The sequence below is a fragment of the Grammomys surdaster genome, unplaced genomic scaffold (assembly GCF_004785775.1).
Source record: "Grammomys surdaster isolate TR1022 unplaced genomic scaffold, NIH_TR_1.0 125889, whole genome shotgun sequence".
Classification (NCBI taxonomy): domain Eukaryota; kingdom Metazoa; phylum Chordata; class Mammalia; order Rodentia; family Muridae; genus Grammomys; species Grammomys surdaster.
This window is the reverse complement of record NW_021620714.1, coordinates 989550-1000572: the sequence shown is the minus strand read 5'-3', so window position 1 is coordinate 1000572 and position 11023 is coordinate 989550. Positions and strand designations below refer to the sequence as shown.

At 45.3% G+C, this 11023-nt stretch overlaps 2 protein-coding genes across 4 annotated transcripts in view; one reads left to right on the top strand and one right to left on the bottom strand.

Moving 5' to 3' along the window:
• The window catches only part of Dtx3l (deltex E3 ubiquitin ligase 3L), a 12923-nt gene extending 8468 nt beyond the window's left edge, over positions 1–4455 (bottom strand). The window contains exons 1-2 of the mRNA XM_028752296.1: positions 4149–4455; positions 1460–1752 (exon numbers count right to left, since the gene is read on the bottom strand). Of these exons, the coding sequence (XP_028608129.1) occupies positions 1460–1752; positions 4149–4332 (477 nt within the window). The 5' untranslated portion in view covers positions 4333–4455. The remainder of the gene's footprint in view (positions 1–1459; positions 1753–4148) is intronic.
• The window catches only part of Parp9 (poly(ADP-ribose) polymerase family member 9), a 38081-nt gene continuing 31427 nt past the window's right edge, over positions 4370–11023 (top strand). Inside the window, exons 1-4 of one of the 3 annotated variants that reach the window (XM_028752295.1) lie at positions 4523–4662; positions 5545–5665; positions 6609–6711; positions 8478–8511. In XM_028752295.1, coding sequence (XP_028608128.1) covers positions 6697–6711; positions 8478–8511 — 49 coding nt within the window. In that variant the 5' untranslated portion in view covers positions 4523–4662; positions 5545–5665; positions 6609–6696. The other 2 variants (XM_028752294.1, XM_028752293.1) reach the window with 2 other exon arrangements.

The following is an 11023-nucleotide window of genomic DNA, read 5'->3' as shown; positions in this document are numbered from 1 at the left end:
GTCCAGCCTTCATGAGGTCAAGGTTCTCTTCTTCCACCTATGCCCAGCAGGGCCCTCCACTCTTACATATTCAACTGAAGCGCTGGATCCCTCCCTAAGTGCTCCCAGGCTGGTGGTTTAGACCCTGGGAGCTGCCCTCTACTCTTGCCTCAGTGAAACTTCTGCTTTCAAGATGTCAGTTCCTGGGAGGCCTGTGCATGTGCTTCCCTCAGCCTAGGATGTTCCTATTACAAAACCACACAGCTAGGTCTTTTCATTTATTCCTGTTCTTTAGATGAAGCATCATTTGGATTTGTTTGTCTCTCTGTTTGCACCCTATTTATGAGAGTGTTTCTGCCACTGTCACGTATCTGCCTTTATTCTTCCTGCACTTGTTGCTGGAAAGAATTGTATTATAAATCTATTTACTATTCTTTGTTTCCCTTACTAGGTGACTAAGGGCCCTAAGAGCGATCTCCAATGTGTCTGTGTCTCTAGCCCCTACAATAGTGCCTGGCACTCAGAAAGTAGTCTCTATTTGGAAAATGCATTTTTAAAAAAATGACTAATATGTTCTCATCATTTAAGCCTCAGGGTAAACGTCACTTCATCATGAAGTTTTCCCATCATCCTCTAGCAAGCCCCCACCCTGCTCCTCTTTGAGATAGAACTGTTCTTATTCTCGAATGTCTTAGTCTTTGAAATACTTCTACTCAGTTGCTTCTGGTCTGTGCATCCAATACAAGCTGAATGAGGACAGGAATCTTGTCTCTGTGCGGCTCTGTAGTCCAGCCTAGACCAGTGCCTACCTAGGAGCTAGCCCCCGGGACAAGGTTGTTGGACCAAGAAGGCAGAGGTGGTGACCACAGAAGCAGTTGTGGGAACAGTGCCAGCTTGTGAGTCCCGAAAGCTGTGAGACCAAGGGCACCAGTCAGGAGCAAGAGTGAGGTCCAGCCATGTTCAAACCCTGAAAATCTAGTCCAGAGACCCACAGGAGTAGAACTGCTTCCTCCTTAGTCTGGGCCAGGATGTCCCAGTGCACATAAACCTTACGACCCCCAGCTCCACCGCTCCAGGGAGTCTTGTAGCCTGATGGCTAGATTACAGGTTAAACTTCCTGTCTCCTTAAAAGGACACAAGCAATTCCAGGTGCAAGCAAGCACACCTGGAATTCCTCTTCATGCAAATAAAGCATTCCCCGCATCTCTGCCCCCAGCCAATGATGACGCTCATCCCCAAATCTCCTACCCACTTCCCCAGGTTTATATAGCCCTTGTTCACCCCAATAAAGAGGGATGTTTCACTGAAAACCATGTCCAGAGAAAGCTGTTTCTCCCTAACTCAGGCTGACTGAGATCCTGTTAATCCATCTGCTTCAACTAAGCATCATTCCTACCGGTGCACAACACTGCCTGAACACGCTGAGGGGTAAGGGGAAAGCTGACCCCGGGGGAGCACCAGCTCCTCTGTCAACACTCACCTTTTGGACGACTGAGTCAACAGAGTTAAAAACAAGCTCATCTCCGGGATATATCTCATCACACAGTGCTTCATTCAGAGACTCTGTCAAGGATGGAGGTCTGGAGCTGGGTGTTTCAGCTGGCTGTGTCAAGGACGGAGGTCTGGAGCTGGGTGTCTCAGCTGGCTGTGTCAAGGACGGAGGTCTGGGTCTCAGGTCCTCTACTGGCTTTTTAATAGTTTCCAGGACAATGGTCACAGGTTTGTCATCAACAAACATCTGGTGATCTCTCTTTTTCAATACCTTCTCCTTATCTTCAGGGAGGGGAGACATTAAAAACACACATTCACACAGAAATGAGAGAATTTACAGAGATGACCTCAGCGTCCCTCTAGGTCGATTCTAGAAACGTCTGAGGACGCAACCTCCAGAGATGTCCCTAATAAGCTTAGGACTTTCCCATAAGCATATGTTCTCCCATATGCTTTTCAGTCGTTGGTCCCTTTTTGTTTTGTTTTTGAGGCCCTAGGTAGTCCTAGCTGTCCTGAAACTCCTGGTATAGAGCAGGCTGGCCTTGAACTAACAGAGATCTGCCTGCCTCTGTCTCCAGAGTGCTGTAATTAAAGGCATGTGCCGCCGGGCAGTGGTGGCGCACGCCTTTAATCCCAGCACTTGGGAGGCAGAGGCAGGCGGATTTCTGAGTTCGAGGCCAGCCTGGTCTACAGAGTGAGTTCCAGGACAGCCAGGGCTATACAGAGAAACCCTGTCTCGAAAAAAAAAAAAAAAAAAAAAAAAAAAAAAAAAAAAAAAAACCAAAAAAAAAAAAAAAAGGCATGTGCCGCCACTGGCTACCCTTCCATAGACTTTTAAGACTCTCTAGATGATTTTTAATCCTTCGCACAAGATAAACACTATGGAAATAGATGTTAGAGTGTATTGTTTATTTGGATGAACAGAGGGTGTGGAACTGTGGTAAACTCCCTCAAGATTGAAACATTCCACCCAGCAAAGAAGTTCCTTCAGCAAGAAGGTAAACAACTCAAAATAGCTTCAGGAAATCCCTGAAACTGACCAGACTCAATAGCCCCCTCCCTAACAGAGTAAGCCATAAAGACTGTTGGGAAGAGTCCTCCTGAGACTCCAAGAACAGAGCTGCTATGAAGACTCATTAAAGATCTGCATAGGAGACTCTCAGACAAGGCAAGCTGCTAAGAAAACTTACAACACCAGAGAAGCTGCCAGTAGGAAGCGGACTCTAAGTTCCCTGGAGGTTTAGACCAACTGAGGCACCTGGAAAGGATACTCTCTAACCTGTTGAGCTGCCTGCAGGCTGTGCAGTGTGCTCCAGGTTCCCAGCTTTGCGAGCTGTCACCCATGCTAGGTGGGCTTTGATGATGCAGTTGCCTTTGAGTCATTTCCCATATTCCTCTAAGTAAGCCCAATAAACACACTGGTTTACCAAGCTGGACCTTGGTGGTATCTGTTGTAGGCCCCTTGTCAGATGCATACAAAGGACCTGGCCTTCTGGAATAGCAGGCTGTTGATGAGAGAATCTATTTAGAACTCTAAAGTAGGAAGCAAGCCGGGCAGTGGTGGCGCACACCTTTAATCCTAGCACTTGGGAGGCAGAGGCGGGTGGATTTCTGAGTTCGAAGCCAGCCTGGTCTACAGAGTGAGTTCCAGAACAGCCAGGGCTATACAGAGAAACCCTGTCTTGAAAACCAAAAAAAATAAAAAAATAAATAAAAAATATAAAGTAGAAACCTTATGTTTTACTGTAGCATATAATTTGGTTATTAGAAACCACGTTTCTAGTCTGGGCATGTTGATATATACCCACAATCCTAGCACTTAAATTTAAGGTAGAGGTAGAGGTAGGGTGATCCTGAGTTCAAGGCCAACCAATGGTAGGTACATGGCAAGAGCCTGTCTCAAAGGGATGGAAGGGGAACTTACTGTTTTGTAATGGTTTTGAGTCTCTCATTTCAATGACATTGAATAATAGTTATTGTATAGTTAAGTGGGGAACTCCCCCCCTCAAAAGCAAGAATAGAGAAGTTTAGACTGTATATGCATTAGCTGACTCTCAGAAAAGAACGCATGAACATGCTCCCATTGAGGCTGTGTGGCACTGCATGCCTTTTAATCCCAGCAGAAGCAGGAGGATCTCTGTGAATTGAGGTCAGCCTACAGAGCTAGTTCCAGAACAGCCAAGGATACAGAGAGAAACCCTGTCTCTAAAACCAACCAAAACCAAAAACAAAACAACAACAACAAAAAAAAAACAACAAAAAACAACTATCTTCAGATATTTTTTCTTTGACTTTCCTTTTTAAAGTGGTCATATATTACTTTTGTAATCCTTAAAACCAGGTCAATGGAATCATTATTTACAACAGTAAAGTGGCTTGGAGTCTAGATCAGTGGTGGAGCACTTGCCTAGTGTGCACAAGGTTCCTGGTTTCCTCCTCAGTCCCAACCCCCACACTTTGTTTCTTCTCTCAACTGGGTCTATGGAGTCGAACTGGGCCAGAGGTTGGACTCATCTGAGGCTCTCTCCGCCACTGTGGGATGGAGAGAGTTTGTGGACGGCACTCTTCCACAGGCAGAGCCATGGTTTCTCCTCGGATGCATGCAGGGATCGGTTTAGAAACCTGCTGGGTCCACGTTTGCACTCGAGCCTTGCCCTCTTTCCCCTGTCCCAGCTCACCTGCTTTTTTTAGGAACTTCACCTCGAAGGTGTCCGGGGCGCTGGGGCCCACGGGCTGGACCGAGCACTCCCCGCCTCCCGAGGCCCGGCTCTGGAAGTATATCTCTAGCTTCCTGTGCGCCCGGGGGATGGACTCCCGCAGCCGTACGAGTAGCGGGGACGGCGGGTCGGGACTGGAGGCCATGGCTGTCGGTGTCTGGCTCGCACGGGGCTCAGGGGCGCTGCACAGCCAGGACAGAGTAAGGGCGCGTCCTGCCCATGAGACCCGAGAGGCAAAGTTTCAGTTTCGTTTCCCAGGAGGTCCCTCCCTGTTCCCCGCAGAGCAGCCGCCTCTCTTGCTCTGCCATCTCTCAGGGCCATCACCCGGTGAGTAGTTCACACACTCGGCGGTGGGCGCTTAGAGGAAGTAGTTTCCACCGAGTGGCAGGTCGCCTTCTTTTCTTGCAGGATCGGAAGAGTGGTGGGAACCGGAATCCCAGGTTCAGGCCTCCCAAGAGTGGAGCGGAGTAGAGGGGTAAAGAATTTCACCTGTTTGTGCCTTTTGAAACGATTGTTATAACTAGTATTTACTGAGATGCGTTCTGATTTCAAGTGGAGGGAGTTTACCTGCTTGGTGACCTATCACCTGTTCTTTTCCTGTTAGCTGAACACCTTAGGGGTTTTCTGCTCTGGGGCCTTAAGTCAGCGAATACCACAAATCTGCTTGCTTCCTTGAGCCCCCAGAGAGTGAGGTAAAGAGGCACTGAGCACAGAAGCATTCTGTACCTGTGAACAAAGCAAAAGCCAAAGAGCTGGTTTCAAGCGGAGTCTTAAGAGGGTGGAGGAGGGGAGGAAAGTATCCTAGCCTAGCAGAGCTGTAGCCTGAAGTCCAGAGGACTCAGTTCTAGGCCAGGGAGAGGAAGAGGAAGGCTCTGTGAGATCTGTAGTGTCAACAGAAACATGGTGGAAATTGTGTGTGTTAATTAAGTTATCACCATAGTTTAGCTTGTAGGTGATAGTTAAGTTTAGCTTGTAGGTGATGACTAATCTTGGTTGTCGTTTTGACTGCATCTGGAATCAACTAAAACCCTAGCTAGCTGGGTAGTGCTTGCTAGCGATTTTCTTTTTTTTTTTTTTTTTTGGTTTTTCGAGACAGGGTTTCTCTGTATAGCCCTGGCTGTCCTGGAACTCACTCTGTAGACCAGGCTGGCCTTGAACTCAGAAATCCGCCTGCCTCTGCCTCCCAAGTGCTGGGATTAAAGGCGTGCGCCACCATCGCCCGGCTGCTAGCGATTTTCTTAATCGGGTCATTTGAGACGAGAAGATCCACCCTAAGTCTGGGTCACACCTCCTGGCAGCAGCCTGTATAAAAGGACAAGGAAAAAGGAAGTTTTACTTTTTGCCTACTTGCCTCAAGACAGACAAGTGCACCCCAAACAACCTCCCATCAGCAGCCTCCAGGAAACCTTGGAGGTCTTTCTTCTGTGAAAGCAACACTGCCCTCTGGAGGCTCAGCGGATCCTGTGCGGGCAGTTTTGGTTAGTAATCGAGTTACTCCTCCATGTGCATGGCCAACTGGGCTCTGATGTTATACACAGGTTTTCTATTGCAAAGACATTATAGATCAGCCCAGAGACTCAATGATAGCAACAGTTTTAGACAACGGTATTGTAAGTTTTAGTCATGAGTCTAACAGTTCATAATTTTTCATTTTTAACCTGCTAGGCTAAAATCATGAAAAAGTAAAATTTCCCAGAGCTTCAGATTTTGATCCAGACATCCTAGGGTCAGAGTTGTTTATGACAGATTCAGTGGAACACACCCCGTGCAGGTTCAAGCAGTTTCCTCAGTCTCTAAATGCCCCGTGTCAGGCACCACTGTTCAGAAAGCTGCTCCTTAGATGTTTTGCCTGGTCTCAGCACTTTGTTAACATTTTCTGAGTATAGCAACACCCTCAAGGCCTCACTTCTATAAAGTATTTCCTATTCCAGCCCTTACAGTTTTCCCCCTTCTGACTTCAACTATAATTCCCTGAAGGTAAGCAGTATTGATGTCAAAATGACATGGTAATCCTCACCATTGACATGAAAAACTACTAAAGTGTAGAAATTTCTTTCTGGTCTCCTATGGTTTATTTTCCTTTCTTTTTTATTTTTTCCAAGACAGGGTTTTGTTTTGTTTTTTCTTCTGTGTAGTCCTGGCTGTCCTAGAATTCTGTAGACCAGGCTGGCCTCAAACTCAGCTGTCTCTGCCTCTGAGCAATGGAATTAAAAGCGTCAGCCTCCTATGGTGTATTCTTAGAAGATCCCCTTGGCTTTAGTCATTGGTGGCACAAGCCTTTGATACCAGTGCTCCTCTACATAGCACACTCCAGACCAGCCAAAAGTAACTCGATGAGACCTTATCTCAAAAACAATAACCAAAACCCAAATTGCCTCCGCTTTGGTCAGCGCTTACTGTATTCTTTCTGTCTGTTCCTAGAAATAGGCCACCATCTCCTGGATCAACAGACTTCACTTGGGAACGCAATCAAGTATAGACATCTGAAGACCCTCGTGGGACCTAAACAATGGCCTATTACATGGTAAAACCAGAAATATAAATACCTTTCATCATGAAAAGTCCAACTGTTACATGAAGAGTTCTCCCCACAACATTATGAAAGATGGAGTTTTCAGTTACACCCAGCAGCCTCATATGGTTTTGTATTCTCAGTGGTTCTGCCCTTGTAGAGGACCTAAGTTTGGTTCCTAGCACTCACAATCTTGCCTGTAACCTCAGTTCCAGAGGATCTGGTTTCCTTTTCTACTCTTTGTTGACTCTTGCATGCATGTGGTATACACAACTCATACAGGCTCATACATACATATAATTTTTTTTAAGTTTTCTTCTGGGGCTGGAGAGATGGCTCAGTGGTTAAGAACACTAGCTGTTCTTCCAGAGAACCCAGATTCAATTCCCAGTCCTCACATGGAGACTCTACTTCTGGGAGATCCAGCAAGCATGTAATACACAAACATACATGCAAGCAAAACACCCATATGTATAAACTTAAAATTTTAAAAGTGTTTTTTTCCTTGTACTGTGTGAGAAGTGAAAAAAACCATGAGTATGCTGATATAGTTGAGTATGGGGCATCCAGTACTCAGGAAGTTGAGGCAGAAAAAAATCACAACAGGTTCTAGGCTAACTTGAGCTACGGAGTAAAACCCTGTCTCAAAATTCAAAACATAAAAAAAATAATAAATAATATACTAATTTAATTAGTAGAATGAACATGGTGATGGAAGGTTTTCTTCTTTTCTTTTTTTAAATGTCATCTCTAGCACTGGGAATGTACACAGATGGTAAAGGGCTTACCTAGCATTCGTATAGCCCTGAGTTCAATTTTCAGTAATACATAAATTGGGCTTGGTAATAGGTAGCAAGTTTGAGGCTAGCCTGGGCTATGTGAGAGCCAGTCTCATGCCACCCTCCATATGGTGTGAATTTTCTTTATTCTTCATCAGTTGTCTCTCAGGACGGGGTCAGGAGGTGGGGCATGGAGAAAGGCCCCTTTGAGTAGATCTGAGAACTCCCACTTTTTGTTATGAGCTAGGCAGCTGGAAGTGGGTCATTACAGATTGAGGAGATGCATCTGGAGAGGCTCATGGCCTCATGCTTTCTATTCTGGCCAGAGAAATCCTGCTAGACTTTGGAGCCCGTCTGAGAGCTTTAGCTCATTGTGGTTGAGACCTTTGAGCCTTTTCAGGTGCTAGCCTCCATCCTTTTCTCTTATTCTGACTTAGAAGTGCATCAGCTGAGCATGGTGGCAGACATAATAACCTCAGCACTAGAGAGACTAGGGTAAGAGGATTGCTCCAGCCTGGGCTCTATAGTGAGTTCAAGGCTAGCCTGGCCTACAGTGTGGGATGGACAAACAGAAAGTGCAGTGACCTCTTTGAGGTATAGATTGGCTGAGTACTTGATAACAGCTTTTAGTATTTCAGTGTTTTAGGTATGCAGATTAATAGGATAAGCCTGGGAGTGGTGGTGGCTGAGGCAGGCAGATGGCTGAGTTTGAGGCCAGCCTGGTCTACAGAGTGAGTTTCAGGTTAGCCAGGGCTACACAGGGAATCCTGTCTTGAAAAACCCAAAGGGAAAAACAAAAACAGACAACAATGAAAAAAAAAACCCACAATAAAAATCAACAAACTGAATAATGCATCTAAACAACCAAAAAATTTTCTTCCCCAAACCCTAAATCTGAAAACCCATGGCATTCCGGCTTATCGGGCAGTGTGTGTGTGATTGGTCATCTCTGCCTTTGTAGCTTCAGGCTTTTAAAGCAGCCGTTTCATTTTTTCACAGGGTTCAGGAGCAGCAGCTCCCACTGAAAGACCAGGTATGCTCGCCTCACTCTCTCTCTTTCACTTAAGAAAGTCTTCGCTGAGCTCTTTCCTCAGTGCAGAAGAGAGACTGTCTCCCCTTCAGGGGCTCAGGTGTGTGACTGCAGACACTGTGGAGATGCTGGCACATGCTTTGGAAGGGGAACTGCTTCAGAGGCACTGTGGCAGCTGAAGACACGTTCTCTTCCTCCCCCCACAACCCCCGCTGTCCTTTCACTTGTTGGTAGAGACTCCTTTTTCTATTTGTTTGAGAATGATCTCACTTTGTGGATCTGGCTGGCCTGGAACTCAGATCAGCCTGCTTCTGCCTCTGAGCACTGAGATTAAAGGTGCACATCAGCTCTCCTGCCCTGTGACACTCTTCTGACCATTCCTCAACAGCCAAAATGGGCAGAAAGACTGACCAAGAGCTGAGCAAGTCAGCCTGCCTAGTTTCTAGGGGTGACCCATTTGCCGTTTGCCATCAGTGCCCAGGCCCATTGAGACCGACTGCTTAATCATGGCCTCTTTTGGGTAAGAGAGGTCACCAGAAGTCTTTCTTGGTGGCTCAGATTAGAAACAGAGTAAACAACTACATTTAATCTGTTGTCCTACAGTTTACATCTCTGTAATCTGTTGTCCTACATTTTAACATCTCTGAAATGAGGCTCCATTCATTTTCCTTTCTTAGAGCAAAGGCTGCATTGGTATCTCATCAAAGAATAAAGAGGAAGCTCTTTGTTCTTTGAAATGTTCTCCATTTGTCTGTAGTTTGTTGTCTGTAATTTGTCTGTATCTGATGTCTGTCTGTCCTTGTTGTCTGTCCCTAACAGCATTTATAAATAAACAGCTAGTTATTTAACACAGCACAGAAAAGAGAATATGGTAAAGGAATTAAGAATTCTTCTTTTTTAAAAGTTTTAGAAGGAAAGAAGGTGACCCACAAACAGATGTTCTCAACATAAATCCACATGTTGCTTCTCATACTTTGTTATTTTGTTTTGCTATTGTTACTTTGTTTTATATTTACTAATTTACTTTTTTGAAATTTATGGTTTTTAAATTTTTTTTATTAATTTTATGTATATGAGTGCTTTATCTGCATGTATACCTGTGTACCAGAAGAAGGCACCAGAACCCATTATAGGTGGTTGAGAACTACCATGTGGTTGCTGGGAATTGAACTCAGGACCTCTAGAAGAGCAGGCAGTACTCTTAACCACTGAGCCATCTCTCTAGCCCCTTGTAATTTATTTTATTTATTTATTTTGTTTAAGATTCCTTTCAACCTGTTGGCTGCTTTCAGCAAATGATTACCACAGCACACAGGCACACACATTATTCTGGGTCAGGGACATGGAAGAATTGTAGTTTAAGATTAAAGCAATGCATTTAGGGGCTGGAGAGATGGCTTAGCGGTTAAGAGCACTGACTGTTTTTCCAGAGGCCCTGAGTTCAATTTCTAGCAACCACATGGTGGCTCACAACCATTTATAATGGGATCCAGTGCCCTCTTCTGGTGTGTCTGAAGAGGGCGACAGTGTACTCACATACAATAAAGCCATGCATTTAGTTTATGTTTTAAAAGCTGACTTCAAGGCGTATAAGGTTGGTTACATTGTTATCTTAAAGGCGAGTTTAGAAGGCTGGATATATATAAAGAGAGTAGGGAAACAGATTGAATACATAAATTTAAGTGATTTCTAGGTATATTATTAATTTGGTTGCAAGGACTGGCAAAGGTTCAGTTTCTGAAGGTAAGAAGGATTTTCTTTTCCTTCCTTCCTTCTTTCCTTCCTTCCTTCCTTTCTTCTTTCCTTTCTTTTTGCTTTTTGACACAGGGTTTCTCTGTGTAGCCCTGGATGTTCTGGAACTCACTCTGTAGACCAGGATGGCTTTGAACTCACTGCCTCTGTCTCCCAAGAGCTGGGATGAAAGGCGTGTGCCACCACTGCCCAGTAAGAGGGATTTGCAGAAAATAATATTGTCACTCTACAGGTTGGGTTATCTAGAAATTGGATTTATATGCTAGGAGGGTATGGTGGTAGTCACCAAGTTTAGGGGAGCAAGGCTGGTCCTGTCTTGCCCATCTCCTCTCAGTAAGGAACAGCTTTGACTAGTGACCCATGGAAGCTGGATACATGTCTCAGCTCTTGTAATGATGAGTGCTCTAGGGCTCTGGCTCTGAGTTACACGATCTGCTCTGCCCCCTAGTAGAGATGAGCTTCATTTGCTAGCCGGCACGCACAAACACACAGCATCCTTGTTTGTTTGTTTGTTTGTTTGTTTGTGTTTGTTGTCTTAGTTTCTTTCTTTCTTTTTTTTTTTTTTTTGGTTTTTCGAGATGGGGTTTCTCTGTGTAGCCCTGGCTGTCCTGGAACTCACTCTGTAGACAGGCTGGCCTCGAACTCAGAAATCCACCTGCCTCTGCCTCCCAAGTGCTGGGACTAAAGGCGTGCCCCACCACCGCCCGGCGTTTCTCTCTCTCTCTCTCTCTCTCTCTCTCTCTCTCTCTCTCTCTCTCTCTCT